Source organism: Clarias gariepinus, chromosome 1, assembly GCF_024256425.1.
Source record: "Clarias gariepinus isolate MV-2021 ecotype Netherlands chromosome 1, CGAR_prim_01v2, whole genome shotgun sequence".
Taxonomy (NCBI): domain Eukaryota; kingdom Metazoa; phylum Chordata; class Actinopteri; order Siluriformes; family Clariidae; genus Clarias; species Clarias gariepinus.
In genome coordinates, this window is record NC_071100.1 from 38,243,829 (window position 1) to 38,265,280 (window position 21,452).

At 39.6% G+C, this 21,452-nt stretch overlaps 1 protein-coding gene across 1 annotated transcript in view; it reads left to right on the forward strand.

Moving 5' to 3' along the window:
- The window catches only part of myom1a (myomesin 1a (skelemin)), a 38,384-nt gene extending 17,640 nt beyond the window's left edge, over nt 1-20,744 (forward strand). Inside the window, exons 19-41 of the mRNA XM_053504424.1 lie at nt 393-576; nt 1,312-1,486; nt 1,598-1,719; nt 3,714-3,910; nt 7,644-7,770; nt 8,302-8,477; nt 10,063-10,177; nt 10,287-10,443; nt 10,947-11,053; nt 11,334-11,378; nt 11,509-11,645; nt 11,755-11,899; nt 12,762-12,821; nt 12,907-12,974; nt 13,105-13,230; nt 13,926-14,013; nt 14,120-14,158; nt 14,592-14,697; nt 15,772-15,935; nt 16,089-16,125; nt 16,396-16,418; nt 16,700-16,755; nt 19,663-20,744. Coding sequence (XP_053360399.1) covers nt 393-576; nt 1,312-1,486; nt 1,598-1,719; nt 3,714-3,910; nt 7,644-7,770; nt 8,302-8,477; nt 10,063-10,177; nt 10,287-10,443; nt 10,947-11,053; nt 11,334-11,378; nt 11,509-11,645; nt 11,755-11,899; nt 12,762-12,821; nt 12,907-12,974; nt 13,105-13,230; nt 13,926-14,013; nt 14,120-14,158; nt 14,592-14,697; nt 15,772-15,935; nt 16,089-16,125; nt 16,396-16,418; nt 16,700-16,755; nt 19,663-19,923 — 2,715 coding nt within the window. The 3' untranslated portion in view covers nt 19,924-20,744. The remainder of the gene's footprint in view (nt 1-392; nt 577-1,311; nt 1,487-1,597; nt 1,720-3,713; nt 3,911-7,643; nt 7,771-8,301; nt 8,478-10,062; nt 10,178-10,286; nt 10,444-10,946; nt 11,054-11,333; nt 11,379-11,508; nt 11,646-11,754; nt 11,900-12,761; nt 12,822-12,906; nt 12,975-13,104; nt 13,231-13,925; nt 14,014-14,119; nt 14,159-14,591; nt 14,698-15,771; nt 15,936-16,088; nt 16,126-16,395; nt 16,419-16,699; nt 16,756-19,662) is intronic.
- Nucleotides 20,745-21,452: the final 708 nt, after the last annotated feature.

Here is a 21,452-nt window from a genome sequence, read left to right on the forward strand (position 1 = left end):
TAATATATGATCAGAGACCCACTGTCTAGGCTCCATGAACCATTTACTAATGAACAGAAACCGTGACTGAATAAACCACAAAAAAAAAAACACATATATTTTTTAATCCCCAAACAAAGCCCAGAAGCTATCATGTTAAGTTGTTGCTTTTCAAATACCTTTCAAATACATTTCCCTCAATAGCTTTTACTTATGCTGTATGATATCCCTTGAAACTCTCCAAAGTCGCTAAGCAAATAATTCACACTGACAAGAAACACACTGGCACAACTGCTTTCTGACTATTTGAAAATTCTATCCTTCTTCTACTGTGAGCTTTAACTTTATAAATACGACACCACCTTGACCTGGTTCTGACTCTGTAACTGGTTGTACTGTTGGTTCGTTCGCAGTGCATGGTTGGCACGGACACCTGGCAGAGGGTGAACACTGGAATGCCAGCAAAGTCCCCTCGCTTTGCCCTCTTCGACTTGGCCGAGGGCAAATCCTACAGTTTCCGCGTGCGCTCCTGCAACTCTGCAGGTGTCAGCGAGTCATCTGAGGAAACTGGAGAAACGACTGTTGGAGATAGACTGGGTAAGAGAGCGATTCGACCTGAATACCAAGAGCTGAAGTCTGAGTTCATTAACAGGAGTGGGTTTTTTTGATCAGTTATCAAAAGCTTGTACCAAATATTACTCAGGTGATGCTTTTTGTACTTATGTTATTTTAAATCCCTAACCTACAGCTCTCTTAAGGTACCACCACAGCGTTCCAATTGGGTTGAGGTCTTTGATTAGGCCATTCCAAAAACCTTGATTGTTTAATTTTTTCGGCCATTTTGATGTAGATTTACTGGTGTGCTTCACATCATTGCCCTGATGCATGACTCAAGTTTCAGGTCCTGTGGCTGCAAAAACAAGCCCCGATGATCCACCGCCATGCTTGACAGTGGCTATGAGGCTAAACATGGTGATGGGCATCAAGGCCAAACAACTCCACTTTGGTCTTGTGGTTTGTTCGGATGCAGAAGGAATTTCGCAAACCACAGTCATGCTTTCATTTTCTTTTTAGACAGACATCGAAAAATTGTTGAGTCTTCTTTTTTTTCACACACACACACACACACACACACGAGAACAGAATTAAAAAAGGGAACTCTAACTTTCACACGACTGTATATTCTGCTTATATTTTTAAGTACTTGTTATTGTGTTTTTTTACCTAATAGTTTCCTTTTTGTTTCAAATTATTCCAACTAACTCAATAGTCTTATTGAAAATGTTTCTTTTTTTTTTCTCTCCATCTGTCTTCACTGTCCAACGTTTTTAGACTTGCCCTCGGCACCCGGGCCGGTTGTGCCGATCAGGAACACCGCCACCTCTGTTGTGGTGACCTGGGGGTCTTCTAAAGAGGCCAGAGATCTTGTGCGCTATTACGTGGAAGTCAGCGTTGTTGGCAGCAATGTGTGGGTGCCATGTAACAACAAACCAGTCAAAGACACCAGGTAGATCTGCTCTTTTATGTATTTTTTCCACATTTTTGCTCTAATTGAATCTATAAAACCAGTGTGTGTCCTTGCCTCAATCTGGATCTTGGTGGGAACTTTGATTTGTAGGTTTGTGTGTCACGGATTGAACACGGGAGACAAATGTGTGTTCAGAGTGAAGGCCGTGAACGCTGCCGGCTACAGCACTTATTCCAGCGAGTCTGAACAATGCCTTGTAAAAGCAGCTATTGGTGAGTCCCACAGCAAAATATCCTTTAAGGATGTAGCAGATCTATTCATTGAAATATGCAATATAATAAGTGCACACGCTATCAGTATTAGAACAAACGCAATTGATCACTGACATGAATGGACTTTATTCCTTTATTTTGTTTACAGCTGCAGCTTTGGTTTTTTGACTGTTCACACACAGAAATACTTTCTCTGTACTGTACATACAATTTCATTTCCGCCAGTTTTCATCACCATCTCTGCACTTTCCATCATTTCATTTATCACAGGACCCTGTAGAACTCCTGTCCGGGCAGAATAACTAGTTACATTCACAGTGCCCTTTTGAAGACATATTTGGACACAGCCAAATGATGCTGTTCTCACTCTGATGTGGACTTACTGCATGGAGACTGTGCTGCATGTGCACTGCCATCTCGCATCCGACCATATTATTCACCAATCAAACCTAACATCATCGAGACCTATGATAGAATCAGCTATGTAGTTTCCTTTTGGCCTTAATAAATAACCTGCCTTATGTTCAGAATGTGGAGTGTGCAGCATTCTGTGTCCATGCTGTGTGTCTCCTGCTGTGTTTCATAAATGACTTTAGGGCATGCGGTGCTTACGACATGACGAAGAGGCTCCTGATCCATCCCAGAGTCATGGTGGGAATGAGAGCACAGTGAGTAGAAGCATGATATGTGATAATGCTTGACAGGAGAGCTGGTTTGTACTGAATGTGCTATCAGAAAGTGTTCTCTCCTATTAACTTTTAATCCAACTTATTAAAATGCACAACAGGTGATGTGTGGCTTTTTAACCGGAATTCTTGGTAAGATATGATCTGCACAGAATGTTCACATTTTATGAGATCGTTTCAGGTATCATCAGTACACTTTGGGAACGGACCTTTTATACTTGACTTACTTAACTTTAATAAGAGTTAAAAAGCAATGCTAGACATTTATAGTAATGTTTCTCGGCTGAAAAAATGATGATGACTATAGGGATCATCTAAATTAGCTGGGTAATAATGTACTGATTGTACCTCGGTGTAAAATTTATTGTTTTACGAGTAACAGCATCATTTTGGTTCTTCCTATTTAATATTAAGAACCTTTATTTTTATATACTAATAACAGGATGGATAATATTGTGTACATTTAGACAGGACTTCACAGTGATCAGCCATAACATCATGACCACCTGTAGGTAATAACCCAAAACAGTAAAAACCTTTCTAGTAGAACCAGCATGAACTTTTTCTTCAGATTGAGCTGCAGTAGCTTTGGATGTTTTGTATCAAAGTATATAAACCAGCATTATCTCCCCATGTGTAGCTCAGTGAGCCTCGATCACATTGTAATGGCTAGACAACTGGGTCAGAGCATCTCCTGTGGAATGTTCCCTAACTGCAATGGTCAGGGCATACCAAAAGTGGTCCAACCAATGAACTGGAAATATTTTTGGAGTGGTTCTGACCCAGTTGTCTAGCCATTAAAATTTGGCCCTTTTCACAGTAGCTACATTTTCAATGGCGCATGGAAGTGGGTGGGATATATATTAGGCAGCAAGTGAACCTTTTTCCTGAGGTTGTTATGTTGAAAGGAGAAAAAAATGGACAAGCATAAGGATTTGAGTGATTTTGACACTGGCCAGATTGTTATGAGTAGAGGACTGGTTTAGAGCAGCTCCAAAACTGCAGTTCTTGTGGGCTGTTCCTGGTCTGCAGCATTCAGAACCTACCAGAAGTAAGTCAAGGAAGGAAAACCGGTGTACAATACTGGCGACAGGGTTATCAGTGAAAAAGGTTAATGCTGGTTGTGATAGAAAGGTGTCAGAACACACAGTGCATTACTGTTATGATATACAGTAAGGGTGGACCCACTTAATATTAGGTACTGTAGGCGGTTTTAATGTTATGGCTGATCGGTGTATGTGGGATATATAGAGTAGTTAGATTGATCATTTGGAGTAGATGATTAACCCTCAGATGTTCCCTGTACAGAGGTGCCTTCTCCTCCCTCTGGTCTCACTATGGTGGAGCGTGTCCGTGACTACATGGTGTTGAACTGGCAGGCTTCTCCTAAGACCGGTGGAGCCGACATCAGGGGTTACTACCTGGACTACAGGACCGTTAAGGGCAGTGTCGTAAGCAGGTGGCATGAGATCAACACCAAGGCTGTCACTGGAACTTCCTATAAGGTAAATTGTGAAGCAACTCACTAGACTTCACTAAGGATTCATACAGAAGAATAAATACAGTACACACCTTTTTCGTTTGAGTATTTTAAAATAGATACGTACAAATCATACATTATTAGGTTCTAAAAATACTTTTCAATCAGCATGCACTTGTCTTTTGTTTAGAGGTCTGAATTGTAGGGTTTAATACCAAAAATGGATGTTAACAAACTTTTACGTTAGATTTCTAATATGTACTTGTGGGAGCAAAATTCATACAGTGCATCCGGAAAGTATTCACAGCGCATCACTTTTTTCACATTTTGTTATGTCTCAGCCTTATTCTAAAATAGATTAAATATTTTTTTTTCCTTAGAATTCTACACACAACACCCCATAATGACAACGTGAAAAAAGTTTACTTGAAATTTTTGCCAATTTATTACAAATAAAAAAATTCAGGCACATGTACAGAAGTATTCACAGTGTTTGCAAAACTGAGCTCAGGCGCATCCTGTTTCCCCTGATCATCCTGTTTCCCCTGATCATCCTTGAGATGTTTCTGCAGCTTAATTGGAGTCCACCTGTGGTAAATTTAGTTGATTGGACATGATTTGAAAAGGCACACACCTTTCTATATTCAATTTAATTCAATTCAATTCAATTTTATTTGCATAGCGCTTTTAACAATTGTCATTGTCACAAAGTAGCTTTAAACAATCAAAAGAATTGTTTAAGTCTGTATGGAATGTAAGTGTGCATGAATCAAGATGAGCAGATCGTTCCCTGGTAAGCAAGCCGCGGGCAACAGTGGCAAGGAAAAACTCCCTGAGATGGTAATAGGAAGAAACCTTGAGAGGAACCAGACTCAACAGGGAACCCATCCTCATGTGGGTGAAACAGAAAGCAGGAATTGATCTGCATTTATACAGTGTGTTAGATGGCAGGCAGTTCAGGTATAACAGTTGATGTTAACTGATGTAAATATGGAGTCCAGGTAGTTATTGGAGACAATTGCAATCTTGAACTATCAAGAAACAGCTGCCAACACCAGTCGAGGCCAGAACTGTCTTTATGGTAAAGTAAAACCATTCCCAGGGACCAGACACATTCCAAAGAGACACACGGGGCATCCATGCGACGAGATCTCCAACCAGAAGCGGGGCACCAGGATGGGTCAGTCAGGTCCGGAGGGCAGAGGGAGTCCCACTATATATACAGTAAGGTCTCACAGTTGACAGTTCATGTCAGAGCACAAACCAAGCATGAAGTCGAAGGAATTGTCTGTAGACCTCCGAGACAGGATTGTGTCGAGGCACAAATCTGGGGAAGGTTACTGAAAAATTTCTGCTGCTTTGAAGGTCCCAATGAGCACAGTGTCCTCCATCATCCATAAGTGGAAGAAGTTTGAAACCAACAGGACTCTTCCTAGAGCTGGCCGGCCATCTAAACTGAGCCTTAATCAGAGAGGTGACCAAGAACCTGATGGTCACTCTATCAGAGCTCCAGAGGGACAATCATCTCTGCAGCAATTCGCCAATCAGGCCTATATGGTAAAGTGGGCAGACGAAAGCCACTCCTTAGTAAAAAGCAAATGGCAAGCCCGCCTGGAGTTTACCAAAAGGCACCATGAGAAACAAAATTCTCAGGTCTGATGAGACTCTCTGGCCACTCTACCATATAGGCCTGATCAACCGAATTTACCACAGGCTGAATGTACTTAGCATTGAGAATATCCTCAAGATATCAGAACAGCTGAGTCAATGGCAGCTCTCAAACAATATCTAACACATGACATTTTCTTAAGTATTTGGGTTAACAATTAATCAATTAATTAATCAATATCAATATCAATCAATCAATCAATCAATCAAACTCTCCTCAACAGTGTTTTAGACTGATGGTACACTTAGGGAGTGACATACTGTAGTAAGCCAGTATATGGATAGATTTATTGATAGAGTTTTCCAAACAATTTTGTAAGTCAGTCTGAATAACCCCATCTGCTAAATGCTGTAAATATAAAATACTGCTTAGCCGTGGAACATTATATGTGCATTGCTCTTGCGAAACTAAAAGATGAATTCTGTCGAGAAGCCAGATAGTTTAAAATGTGTGTGCGTGCGTGCATGCGTGCCGTTGTTGAGTCCCATAGGTTTACCTTCGAACCAGAACTGTAATCAGGAAATACATTAACTACTGCACATTGCACATATCACACTTTTAAAGAAAGAATTAAATATGATGCTAATTCACGAGAACACTTCACATGCTGTAGTTATGTGTAGTATAATAAGGCATGTAAGAATGTTAACAAAATATAATAAGTATTTCACTATATCTTTTTTTTACCATGGTAATGTCTCTGCTTTTAGAATAGGGGTGTGTATCCTTCCTCCCTAACAAATTTAACTATGAATTTATATAGTTCTCTAATACGAACAAATAATGGCAGTGGCGTAGTGGTAAGCACTGTGGCCTTGTACAGGGTTGTGGGTTCGACTCCAGGAGTTTGCATGTTCTCTCTGTCCTTGGTGGGTTTCCTCCGCATACTCCGGTTTCCTCCCACAGTCCAAAGACATGCAGATTAGTCCAATCGGCGTTCCCAAATTACCCGTAGTGTACTGTATGATTGCGCATGTAAATGTTAACTGGCGGTCCTACCACGATCATAAAATGGAAATAAATACAGTGGTACCGCTGGCCTCCAAAGTCCCTAGTTGTACTACATAGGTTGGATAGATGGATGATGGATGGATGGAAGGTTCTTGGGCACATAGAGGTAAGATGTGTTTGTGCACAGTGGAAAAAGGAAAGAAATTTGCTAAAAAGACACATCCAAGTGTGTGTCTCAAGTTATAAGTGGTATAAGCAGTTGCTTAGGACCCCTGAGCCAGGTCCTGTAAGAATACCGAATTTTATATTTTGTAATAATATATATTTTGTCAGTTAGTGATGATGAGCATATGGCTCTCAGCATGGTTAATTGTTCCATAGAGGCCCTCTTGTGGTCTTAAGCTTAAATTGTTTGATTGGGTTGGCAGTGTGGTGTCAAGGAGAATTTTACACTCGACCCCAAAGGCCTAGAAACAGCCCACGTCTATATTCCTACATGAATGTGTCTGAAGTAAATCAGAAGATTTAAACTTGGTGCACTTTGATTTCTGTCTGCATGAGTTTTCCAAATTTCTGCATTTCAAACAATAAGATATGATTTTGTTGTGACTGATAGGGGGATTTTACATATGCCCATAAATGGCCATTTTTCAGTATTTCAAACAATAATAATTATTCATATTGGCGAAAGCTTCTAAAAGCATATTGTTGCTTAAATAGTTTTTTGGTAAAAGTTTAAAAAGTAAAAAATCTGTAGTGACCGTAACCATGTCACATACAGTACATGTTGCAATTTTGCATTTTAGAATAATAAACTTTTTCATTTTTATGTTTTTTTATGTCAAATCTAAACTGGCCAAGATCATTGAAAGATTTGCATTCCATAAGGTTACGGACACTAGATTAAATGGCATGAGCTAAATGGCTGATAAAAATATAAATTTTTGCAAAAAAGTAAGCATGGGTTGAGAGAATTTTTAAGAAAAATTAAGTTATGAAAAATGGTGTTATATGATTTTACTTAAACATTCACTTTTTCACCTAGGTGAGACACTTTTTTTTACCGATACCCTGTTTTGGCCATGTACAAAGGTATAATAAACTATTAAAATAACTTCCCTCCTTTCCTTGTGTTCAGGTGGAGAACCTGAAGGAGAATCTGTTGTACCAGTTCCAGGTTCGGGCAATTAACCAGGCTGGTATTAGCGAGTCCTGTGTCACCGAAGTTGCCTTTGAGTGTAAGGAGTGGACTGTTGCGTTGCCAGGTAAATTAGTCAGCGGAAGAAGTTCTACTGTGCAGTGATGCTCAATGAATCATTTAATCAACACTTAGCTGTATAGGTCATTTCCTTACCCTGTAAAAGCTGGATGGAAATACAATGATTCACTGACTCTCTTTAATGAGCTCATGATCATTTATAGCTAGTAGGGGTCATTTAGCATTAACAGCATGAACTTATTGCATTATCTTGATTGCAGTGCATATAGTGTATAAGAAGAGTTGCACTTATGTACAATAATAGGAATCAGTCCATGTTTGAGTATGGGTTGTGAAAATTGAACCTATTTGCAATGTGCAGTTTCAACAATGGCCGACAGGTGTCTCCCTTTACAAACATATAATAAGAAAGGCAGTCAGATGATCATGACATGATTCTAAGTCCTCACTACTCTTTCTTCATTATGACCAATGTTCACTTCCCTCTAATTAACAGTCTATCTGATTTTTTTTTTTTACATGATCTGAAGCATCCTTGTTATGTGTCTGTGTTTTTATCTGGGTAACACTAACGCAGGTCCTCCTCATGGGCTTCACGTGCTGGAGCTGAGAAAGGATTCACTGGTGCTGCTTTGGGAGCCACCCACATTCAACGGCCGCAGCCCCATCACCGGCTACTATGTGGACATCAAGGAGGGGGATGGCAAATGGAGAGGAGTTCAGGATAGGTCCACCAAGGATGAATTTCTACAGGTTAGACTAAATCACACATAGAATCTGATACTGAAGATGTGTGGTGGCCTGGAAAGGACATTCACATGGGGGTCATACTGTATGTACAGTGAAAACTTCAGGATTTTACAGAACTGATATATATATATATATATATATACTTAGAAGTATTCTTTTGAATTTCACTGAAAAATGACCTGACACTTCTATAAGGGGTGTTCAAGTCAAACCGGGACTTCTGCTTGTGGAGAATAAGAGAACATAGTTATCAGAGTTATTTATTTCTCTGCAGAATCCCCTGCATCACTAATACCTTAGTGTTTTTCTAGTGCTTGGATACCATCAAGGTAGAATGTTTTCTCAATACACCAGAGCCATGATTGGCTCTTGATCATGCTTCACATCTGAAACACTGGCCTCCCAGGAACTCCTTTAACGGCCTAAACATGTGGAAATGGCTTGGAGCGAGGTCAAGACTGTATAAGGGATGTAGCAATTACTCCAGCCGAGTTCCTGTAATGTGGTGTTAGTGGACGATTGTGTGGACAGTTCTCACAGTCAGATGCGTCTCTTCCACAAGCTAGTGACAAGTTATCTGTCAATTTTCAAAGATCAGGTGTTTCACTCAATGAATGTTCACGGGAGAAACTGCAGTGGGACCCAGCAACCTCGTTATTCACGAACATTCTGTCACTCACAACGTCCTTCTTTAAAACATGTGCACCGTTCAGATATTTTACTGCAGCACCATGATTTTGTAAATGTCAAATGTTTTTTCCGCCTTAATTCACAAGACATTTCATCAAGCCCCGGTTTGACTTGAACACCACCTTGTACCTTTATGACCTTATGTACCTAATGTAGAAAACATTGCTGAGGTATGGGTCACTCACGGCATTCCATCTTCCTCCTCACTGCCTCTTCACTTGACTGACTCGATCGCTTTTCAGTAGGAAAATATGCTCTGATTCATTCAGTGAGTTTCGTTCAGAGGCCTACATTTCTGAAGGAATGTCTTTTTTCAATCCGTTGAAGAACTTTGTGTAAATGCTCTACTCGGTGTTGACCATGTGATGGCGCAGGAACATCGCAGACAATCGGAGAGTCCTTATCAGAGTGAACACAAACTGATTACACGACTATGTCTGTTCCACTATGGTATATGGGCTTGTGGAAACGTACAAGTAGTACGTTAGAAGTAGAAGTTAATATTCAATAAATATTAATAATTAAGTTATATTACGTGCATAAGAAAGATTAATATTCTTTGCGTGAGTCAGCTACCGTTGTTGTGGAATACACAAGGTTAGAAATGCGTCTAAATTAAAACACTCTTATTCATGCTTTCTTATGTCAGGCTTTTCCAGACATATAGCTCTAGCAACGTCTGACCTTTCCAGACTACCACATGTACTGTATAGCTAATGAGTGCTGTTCGAATCTGTTCCACATTAGCGCCGTAGTTTCTCCTGACCCCCTCGGTTCCAGCATGTCACCACCATTTCCCCTAAGGAATATTACACAAGATGGATCCTGTTTCACCGATGTCAAGGCTGTTATAATAAGATGTGTGTCATTAATACTAATAAACCTTTCTGTGCCTCAGATATCTGGCTTGAAAGAAGGCGCCTCCTACAAACTGCGTGTCCATGCTAAGAATATCGCAGGTGTCGGTGGACCCTCTGAAGCCACAGACCCCATCATCGCTCAGACTCGCCCAGGTAAACAAATCAGGCTCAGACACCATCGGACAAACCGATCTATCATTCCAGCGTCTTTCCCAGGACTGCCTTTTTAAATCCCGTTTTTCATGACCTGGTCTTTCCTTAGGCACTAATGAGATTGTGGTCGATGTGGATGATGACGGAGTGATCTCGCTGATCTTTGAGTGCTCTGAAATGACCGAAAGTTCTAAGTTTGTGTGGTCGAAGAACTACCAGGAACTCACCGATACCTCCCGTCTCAATGTCGAAACAGTCAAGGGAAAGTGAGTTTCTGCCTTAGTAATTAGAACTACTTGGGTTTTTTTTTTTCACACCTTGTGTTGTTTATCTGTGTGTTGTTGTTTTTTTTTATCAGTAAGATCTATAGTGCTTGTGTTGTGTGGAGGAAGGTTTGGTCACATGGCAGTGGTAGATATTTAGCAGTTAGTATCAGGCGTTGGACAATGCTGTGTGGGCGCTAGTGTGAGGATGAATAGTGGCAGGCTGTCTGGAAGCCAGAAGAGACGTGTGTCACCTTTGCTGTGCCAGATGTGCTGCGAAAGCCAAGACAGGATGAAAGTGTGAGGCAAAATGAGTAAAGAAAAGTTTTTTTTTTTTTTTTATGGAAAACGAAGTAAAAAAAAATAATTAATTGGTGTCATTTAGCCGTTATAGAAAGCACAAAGGCTAATTAGTGTTATTGGAATGTAAAGACTGTCGGCTCGTTGGAAAGAATCTCGCTCAATTAAAACATTACACACATCTTTTCTCTAATTCTCGTCTTTAGATCCAGAGTCATCTTTAAAGATCCTTCACTGGAAGACCTGGGCATCTACTCTTGTGCTGTCACCAACACTGATGGAGTTTCTGCCAGCTACACACTGACAGAGGAGGGTGAGTCACTTCCCCCCCAACTCTCTGGCTAATGACAGTGACATTCTATCTTCTGGCTTTGGACAGAAAGACTGGTAATGTTTTCCAGAAGCTGGTGCATCATGTCTCCTTTTAAAATCGTAACAATTCAAGGACATGCGTGCTCATGTCAAAGAGGTTGTATGTACGGATTTTAGAAGAAGTTGCAAGGATTCTAGGAATTCAATCTTTATCTAGTCCTGTTAGAGCTGCGTTATCCGGTGTACATGTTAATGGAATGCGTTTCGAAAATATTTCATAGGTCTGAGGCGCTTGTTGGACATCAGCCACGATCACAAGTTCCCCAGTAAGTACAGAACAACAACCGTGGCATCAAAGTTGCTGTTTAGCTCAATGCCCTTTCCCTGTGATTATTATTATTTGAAACCTTTTTATGTTACTTAATAGCTATACTTATCATGGTGTTTTCTTTACAGTTATTCCTTTCAAGAGTCAAATGGCTGTTGAGCTACAGGAGAAAGGACGTGTGCGATTCTGGGCGCAGGTTGCCAAGTTTACCGCCAACTGCAAAGTGGAGCATGTTTTCAACGATAACATCATTACTCACGGAAAGGTATACAGCTAGACACATTTCATGCCTCTCCATTTTACTTATTATGTGTCTTATTACACAAACACACACACACATACACAGACCCTGATAAATGTTCCTAATTCCTCAGAAATACACCATGAATTTCGACAAGAACACCGGCATTATTGAGATGTTTATGGACTCTTTGGAAATCTCCGATGAAGGAACCTTCACGTTTAACCTTGTTGATGGCAAAGCTACGGGCCGCACCAGCTTGGTGCTTATTGGAAAAGGTACCACCTCCTCCGAAATCACTTTGCCGTATCTGGGTATGTCCTGTAGAGGGCAGGACAAGATCATGTGAAACCGAGGCATCCTCACAGGAGCAAGGGCTCCATTAGCAATAGACAGCGTTCTCTTAACTGCTGACTGAACTTTATCAGGCTTTACTGATTGATCATATAACTCCATTATTAAACACTATTGTTGGGTGCTACTGTATCGGGTTTTAGCTCCGAGTCCATTATCAGCTAAAGAGGCAAACGCTAATGACTGTTTTTACATAGTCTGCATTATCCCACAATACAGCAGCTTTTTGTTCTCTGCCAGATTCTTTAGTATTTAAAGCTGTTATGTATCAGGAGTCATGCACTTGATCTCAAATTCAACTCCAGGTTCTTCCTGCGAATAGTAGTTGTGTGAAAGCCTGCATAGTGAAATTTTAATATATATATTTTTTATTCTAAAGACTATAATAAGTCCTGAACTGAAGCTCTGTTGGAAGGTATTGTTTAAAGTATTTTTAATGTATACACCATAATGTGGGTAAAAAAATTTGAAAAATTAAAAAATTGCATTTCATTCCCTGAAATTTTAGATTTGAGTCTCAATTGTGCCAAAACCTTTCATAGTTGAGGAATAATGGGTTTGGAAAACTGGCTATGCTGGGTAGTGGGAAGAAAACGGGAAGCCCCGCCCTGCTTGTCAATCACACTAGTGGACGTGTTTAAAATCATGCATGTTAAAGAGGGTACAGACAGCTAAGAGTGTTATGCCACCCTGTGATGCAGCTCAGGCCGGTGAAATGCAATCACTTACTGTAGAGGATGAATGTTACAAAGGACTAAATTGAGATATTGTGTTTTCACGCAACAGAGTTTGCTGAGCTTCAGAAGAAGTCCGAGTTTGAGAGAGCAGAGTGGGTCAGGAGACAAGGTACACCACGCAGCATTCGAATGCCGGATGAGTTTTTCGACTTTAACCTTTTCAACAATGTCACCCTTTCGATTTTCACACCCAGGTCCTCACTTTGTGGAATACCTTAGTTTCGAGGTCACCGAAGAATGTGATGTGCACCTTAAAAGCAGGGTAAGGTTGTGCACAATAATCATGAATTTTCCTCACTTCCACCGGTCAGTCGAATTAATATTTTATGTCTGCCTCTTCTACTCAACTCCGCCACCCCACCCCCACCCCTCCCCCATTCTCATCTCTTCAGGTAGGAAATATCAAAGCTGACACCCAGGTAACCTGGATTAAGGATGGAATTGACATTGCTGAGGGTGATGAAGATGCTAAGAAAATTGGCATTGCAGAGAACATGCTGTCCTTCAACATCGGCAAGGTCAGGCAGATGCGGGGCATTGTGGGAAATGTGTTCACCTTGCTAGCAGCTACGCCACAGGCTTCAGTTCGCTAAAACCTTCTGTTTTCACTAGTTGGCCGCATAAATACAGTACTTTATATGCATATAACTCCATGCAACATATTAAATTCACAATGTATGGCAATGTGCGTTAAATATATCAGTTTCTGGTGCTAAATATTGCTAAATAAATTGTTCTCTTGTCATATCACTTTTTTTGTTAAACAATTAAGGATTATCAATTAGGTTGCATTCTTTTCTTGTAAATGGAACATGTTGCTTGAAACGGTTAACATCAGTGCGTGCAGGTCTGTAGACGTGAGCCGGACGCTATTGGACTTAACTGCAGTATCTGTTTAATTTCCAGCTTGTTAAAAAGAATGAAAATCTGAAAGACTGAAATCTGCCATTAAAGGAAGCCCAAGCAAACCCAAAGTCTGCAGCTTTTTATATAATTTTATAAGTTATCACCAAGTTTCATGTGATTTTATTCACCTATCCATTGTCTTCTTTTACTATGGTGTTCCTGTCTACCTGCAGCATCCATCGCAGGAAAAAAGCTTGCCTTTTCGGATTTTTGTTGTTTATTTTTGTTTGCTTCTTTGAAATTATTTCGTATCCGCGATGCGGCTCTTTCATTTTCTCTCTCGTGTCTATTATGATTCTCTGAACAGCTCACAAAGAAAGACGCAGGTGTTTATGAGGTGGAACTGTCAGACAGCAGAGGAAAGGATAAGACATTGCTTGATCTGACAGAAGCAGGTAAGAACCTTTTTATTTTGGTAAAAAAAATCAAAATGAGGCTTATGTCTTCTGAAAGGCTGCAGTCTGATATTCTAACCTATGATGATCTGACTCTTCCCTAAAGGTTATAAGGCTGTGTTGAATGCAATGTTCAAAGTTATAGGTGAGATATCTTTATCTTTATCTTTTTTTTTTTTCTATTTTGTAATACATTCACACCATTCTAGAAATGGCTCATTAATGCTTACTGGTGTAAAGGTGATAAATGAAAGGAAAGACCTGATTAAATGAGATGTACTGCATGATACTACAGAGCATTTAATGTCCGACCGTGCTTTGAAGTTGGTGGAAAATTGCTGAGCAGACCCGGGTGATGTCGATTTCGGATCAAGGTGGCAAAAGAAAAGGATTTAAGTGACTTTGAAGCAGGGTTCGTTACTGGGGCCTGATAATCGGCTTCAAAGACTGCTCAATTGGCTGTGTTAAAATAAGCACAGGAGCCGAACTGATGTCTGCGTTTAGGTCTGTGGGAAAGGCAGCAAGAAATAGGGCCGGAAATTCTGTATGTAATGCTGATGCTCTTTTGTTCGTCACAGCCCACTCTTCTACCGAATTGAAGGTTCAGAGCACCGAGCATGGAATCATCCTCTACACACAAGTGGTGTATCATACAGAGGAGCTCCCTGTTGGCTGGTTTCACAAGTAGGTATTTTTCATCCTCACTCATCCCCTCTTTGCACTTTTTTCCTTGTGCCTTTAGTATACATGTGTGCTGAGCACTGAAATGTTGCTGTCAGTGTTAGATCGCAGACAGACTGCATTTAAATAAGCCCCCAAAACAGCTGCAGGCAAACAGTGTTAAAGTTGGGAAACATGACACTAACAAATAAGAGGGTTTTTTTCCCCTCAAAATCACAGATGTTAAAACGGAAATGCCTTCACCTTATGTAACCATTAATTAATTCATTATTATTATTATTATTATTATTATTATTATTATTATTATTATTATTATTTTCTTAATGATCATGATCAGAGTGTATGCACACATTCTGTCCTGGGAATACTTAGGCAATAAATTGGATGCAAGTCTATCACAAAGCACCATTTACACACTCATTCACACCTAATATAGTATCACCAGTCGCCTAACAACAAGGGAGGAATCTGGCAAACCCCGGAGATAACCCATGTGAACAGGAAGAATGTACAGGCTTTCCACATAGCTTGGGGTCAAACTGAGGACTCTAGAGGCGTACGGCTGCTATGCGTCGTGCTGCACCATCATACCACTCATAAAACGAAAATATTTAAATAAATGCCCAGAATTTGAAATGCCAGCCTCTCTTACATCATATACTTCATATATATTTCATATATATTTTATGGAACAGTATTGGAGTCAGATCAAAAGTGAAATTTGCCTTTAGCCACTTTTATCTCCACTGCACTACATCCACAAATGTGTAGTCGGGGGACTTTTTAAGTGCAGCGCACTCTACAGAGAACAAAAGTCCAAAGATAGTCTGGCTCTCGGAGAATGAATTTGCTAATGTGTTTTGTGTCGTGCATTACAATTTCCAACACCAAGCACATGCTAGTTCTGTATTGAGGTTTACATCCCTAACTGCACTCATGCTGGCATCTGCAAAAAAAATTAGTATTCTCCGTATGTCAGCATGTCCCTGTACTAGCACTTTTTTTTATTGTATGAGTTTAATCGTTGGTAGCCCCAACAGTGTCCTCTGACTCATTCTCATTTTTGTGGCCATTCAGAGATGGCAAGATTTCATACTCAGACAAAGTGCAGTGTGGGGTCACAGAAGACCAGCTGTGGCTGAAAATCAACGAGCCCACAGACAAGAACAAGGGCAAGTATGCAATCGACATCTTCGCCGGCGAGGGCAGCGTCAGGAGAGTTCTTGACCTCACTGGGCAAGGTAAAGGCTTCAGGTGTTTCAAGCATGCTTTATCTGCATTGCCTTTGTCTCTGTGTGAGGATACTGCAAATTTTAGACCTACGTTTATTATTAGTCCTTTTTTTTGCTGAACAAAATCATATTAATTTTTTCTCCTATTCTATTCCATAAAAGTATGGGAAGAGGCCTTTTCAGAGTTCCAGAGGCTTAAGTAAGTACTTAATTCTAATACAATAAATGATCTATATCCTGATTTTTATCTTTAACTGAACGTATCATTTACAAACATGCAAAGAAAAAAAATCTCCTATCAAAAAAATCTTACCTAAAATAGAAAACAACATCTGAGTACATCCTTATGACGATATTAGCTCAGGCTTTTTCTGACACTGATATGTGGAAGTAGACCATATCACCTTAACGGGCTCTGATGCTATTTAAAGCCTTCACTAACAGCGTGCTTATCCATTTCCTTCCTCAGGGCTGCAGCTATTGCAGAAAGAAGTAAGTGATTGTCTCCACTGCCACTGTCGTCTTCTTTCCTGAAGACACTTTGTTCTAAAAGCATGTGTATGCTATTTCAAGCCACCTTCCCTACACAAATCATGCATGAATAGTAGTGATGCAGTAGGCAAGGCATCTCCTGTCTAGGTCTTGGGAATGTTTCGATCCTCGTCTGTGATGTCACCTTATTTCCTGATTTTGTTTCTTCAAAGAAGGAAATTTATTTAGAGTAGACGATGATTTACCAAGAGGCTTACTGACAGCTTTCTTTTTATTCTTAGACCGAGCACGTGTAATCGGAGGCCTGCCAGATGTGGTGACTATCCAGGAGGGCAAGGTAGTAATACATCTCCAACTACACAGGATGCCAGAAAACCCATTATCAAATTATATCTCATTATCACATTACACCTCATGCTTAATTGAGATATCAGCTTCTTTTTTCAGATTATTACAGTGTAATGCAAAGTAGTTTTCTGAATAATAATGTCATTTATACCATAGTGTTGTTAAAAACTGATTAGTCAAAAGGTGTTGATAAGTTTTTAATGAGAGCAGCTCTGAAAATAGTGGCAGCTACATATAATTTAACTTACAGGTTTATATTAAAGCACTCTGTATAATCCAGTATTGTTCCCATGGTAACAGCTTACTTGTAGAGACTTGTATGGTTCATGGACACACGACATAGCATAAGGCCAATAATAAATAAATAATAAATAATGTGTTGTTGTTTAGCTAAAATAGCATGTGAACAGTTTGACTGCAAAATGCGATAAATGCCATTTTCTGACTTTTACTCATTTTGGAAAATTATTTTCCTCTGATCTGCACAAATTGCTACATAATCTTTTTTTTGGAAGTTTTCAACTTCTACGTTTTAGGGAAACCACGGAATGGAGTAGCCGCGTTACACAACAAAAGTTGACGCAACCAAAAACTCCATTATATCGCTTCTTTCTGACACAGGATCAGTGAAGTGAAACTACTGTTGTGCCGGGCAAAATAGCAGCTGGTGTGAGTGAAATAGATGCGCTAAATGTATTTTTGGAGAATGGTGAAGCCAAGAAGAATAACATTTATAAATTACTCTTATCCCAGCTTTTAGGACCTACAGGTACAGAATGCGCTCTTTACCATCCAGGAGATGTGCTGTAAAAAGGGACCTTATGCAATGTGGATGTTGTGTAAACACCATGTTATATATTTAATAAAGTTATGTGGGATACTGTAGCGCAACCTTCCGTTTCACCCGAAAAATCAATACTTGTCTGTTTTTCCTCTTTCCAAGCCATGATAGATGTTATAGTAATATTTCCAAAAGCCCATAGCACTCAAACGCTTTGTGTACAAGATACATGAGATACTCAAACAGGAAAACTGCTCTCAAACTGTTCATATAAACATTTATATGGTATTTTGGCTAAATGCCTTCATATGAGATATGTAGTATATGCTATACTGTGATTATGCGTCTGAGTATTTGTACCATGTACACAAGATACAAGATTTGAAACTAAGCAATCATGGTGTGTTTGAAGTTAAGACGTCCGGTTGAGTTCCAAGGGTTCCAACAAAACTATTGCATTAACCATTTAGGAATTACGGACATTTTTACAAAGTCACTTAATTTCCACAAGTTCTAAAGCATTTAGACAATTGACTGAGCGGTTTCAACTATTTTGTTATTGTTATTAAGAAGAATGTTTCTTGCATTTTATTTAAGCTGTTCATGGGAATTTTAAATTTGTAGTCCAAAGAGGAATTGGTGCAAGTCCTAAATGAGAAGTCCATCATTCAACCTGGAAAAACAAAACAGACCTATCAGAAGGATAGAAACTTTAGAGGAGGCTAAATCAATAATGTGATGCATTATTTAAAAAGAGAGAGAATGCACTGGCAAGCTCAGCAGCTCCAAAAGGCCTGGAGGATCATGAAAGACAACTACAGTACAATGGATGATCCTGAATGATCCTTGGTCAAGAAAAAACCCATTCACAGCATGTAGCCAAGTACAAACAAATCTGATTTGCTAGAAAACATAAAACATCCGCCCAGCTCTAACAGAAAAATAAGAAATATATATGAAGGAGCAAAGAAAGGGCTTATGATCCAATACATTTGCAAGGCATGAACATTCATGGTTCCCAACTGAACCTGGCTACACGTGTATTATACATATAATTGTATTATTATGGATATGCTGTAGGAAGTAGCAGGATGAGAACTAAAGTGTATAGAGCTCTTCCTTTTGCTCAGATTCAGTCAAATGCTACAAATCCTATAGGACAGCACTTCACAGGGCAGATGGATAATGACTCAAAACATAATGCTAAAGTAACCCAAGCTCTTCTTTAAGTGAAAAATGAATGTTATTTAAAGGCAGAGTCACTCAATTAACTTTAACCCAATTGAGCATGCGTTTAACATACTGTACTGTATGAGGAAAAAAACAAAGACATAAAGCCCAACAAACAGGCAGCAACAGAAGGTGGCTGCAGTAAAGACCTGGAAAAGCATCTCAAGGGAGGGAAGCTAAAGAAGGCAATCCTAATACGATGTGTTCAAGTCAAACCGGGACTTTTGATTATGCAGGATGACAAAACACAGTTATGAGAGTCAAATCTGCCCCTATTTATCCAGGAATTTCTCTAGTGCTTGGATCCCATCATGGTGGAAATGTTTGAAATGCTTCACAACTGAAATGCTCCTAGAAGCAGGTAATGTGCAAGTGGTGGTTGCGAATGATTGCTTGTACAGTTCCCACAGCCAGATGCATTTCTTAAATTCTCAAGGATCAGCTGTTCCACTTGCTGAATTTCCACGGGGGTCAGCCGGGATCATGATTCACAGACGTACAGCCTTCTTTAAAACGTTGGCACCATTCAACGAGTGGCTCATCACTGAATTGTGTTTTAAGTCTTCTGTAATTGTTTATCAGTTTTGCACCTCCATTCATGAGAAATTTCATCACAAGTCCTTTCCTTAGTTTGTCTAGTTGCTTCTGAACCTTTGAAAAATGGACAGACTTTGTAAAAAATGTCTATAATTCCTAAATGGTTAATGCGATAATTTTGAAACAACTAATTCTTGAGTAGTCGCCACTTCAATCACATATTGATTGCTCAATTTCTAATTCATTATGGAGGTGAAATTACAAAGAATTGTGTCACTATCCAAGTACATTAGGTTTGTGGTACTGGCTTTCTGGATGCTCATATTCTTTTCCATTATTCTCGTTCAGTCTTTGAACCTCACCGGCAACGTGTGGGGCGACCCACAGCCTGAAGTCAGCTGGGTGAAGAATGACAAACAGCTGGTACCTGATGATCACCTCACGCTCAAGTTCGAGCACGGCAAGTTTGCCAGCATCACCATCGCAGCAGTCAGTTCCACTGACTCGGGCAAGTACGCCCTGATGGTGAAGAACAAGTATGGAACAGAGGCTGGCGAGTTCACAGTCAGCGTCTACATACCAGAAGATGAGGCTGAAAAGAAGGATTAGAGAAATGCAGAAGCTGAAGGAGAGAGATGGGCTATGATATGACCAGTGTGTATCCTAAAGCATTTTATTCCAAATCATGTGCAACCTCAGTGTTACATAAGAATACATATATAAATGATTAATTATTACTTCATCAAAAATTAACCAGAATACTTAACACCTTTGTGAAAAGCAAACATATCAGTCGCGCCCAGTGTTGTAATCTAGAATAACACCAGATCTAAAGCACTTACATGGCACATTCAGTACCCAGCTTTAATCAACCAATTATACTTTTCATGTTTCATGAGAAAGGTGAACATGCTTTGAAATAAAATGCTTTAAATGTTGCCATATTCAAACTAGCACATGTCTTTGCTGTTTTAATATTTTATTTCTGTTTGTGTTGTCTTGCGTTAATTGTGTCCGTACTATTTGTTGTTTCCAACCTGGAGGTCATCCCTCCATGTTTGAAGGTACAGTAATTTAGGAAACAGCTCAGCTAAGAGGGTAAACTCCTTTTGTCTAAATATATTCATTATATTAGTACTAAAAGGGAACCTCTTAAAAATGATATAAGAAAGCCAGCACGCTGTAGGAATTGGTGTAATGTCTAACTCTAATGTATCTCTGTATGCCGGATTTGAAATTGCATTAGTGCTATATGGATGTGTTTTAATTTTAAGCAGACTGCGTGAAGCAAAAAAAGGCTTTTAAGGTTCTAGGCTGTCTGTTTATATCTGTTTGATGGTCTGATGTCACCCTGCATATGTCTTAATAACAGAAACCAAAAGACAGTGTTATGTGACAATCACGAATAAAGCTCTGCAATGCAAAAAATGTCCTTTTTGTTCACGAAACCTGTTTGGGCTGATGTCAAGTTATCCTTACCATAAGTTCACTAAAAAAAAAAGCTGATATGTGATGCATGCTTATTTCTATAATTTATTTTACTTGGCTCAGGATGCATTAACTGGTATTGGTTATTGCAAATTGAAAATGATCAAAACGATTTGAGGGCTGCAGTCAGCATGTGGTATAAACCAACTAAAAGCTTAATATCTGTAAATTACCTCAATTACAACCCTGTTGAAATGCAATCTAGAAATTCTGCAACAGAATAATTCTCTGTATTTATAATACTCTGTTATTGCCCTATACTCAACACACTGTGTTGTAATAGAAGAACACTCTATTGTAACAGAATAACAAAGTTTGTCATAACAGAATAAGAAGTATGGAACAGCACACTCTTTTATGTTCTCCACTAAAGCCGACTTTTCCAGGCCAGTCTTTCTCAAAAACAACCATCTGTGCGCAGTGATTCACGTTATTTTGTTACAAGAGTGTTATTCTGTTACAAATACAAGGAAGCTGAGAAGAGAGAGATCTCTTGATGCCAGTGATGCACCCAACAGAATTCCAACTAGATGCTTAGTTGGTCAGAAGGAAAAGTGTGTGGAAGTACTGGATAAAGCAGGTGAAGCGTTCAGGACACAACAAGGGAAGGGATGCATTAGACGTTTTTAAGAAAGGCTGGTCTGGAAAAT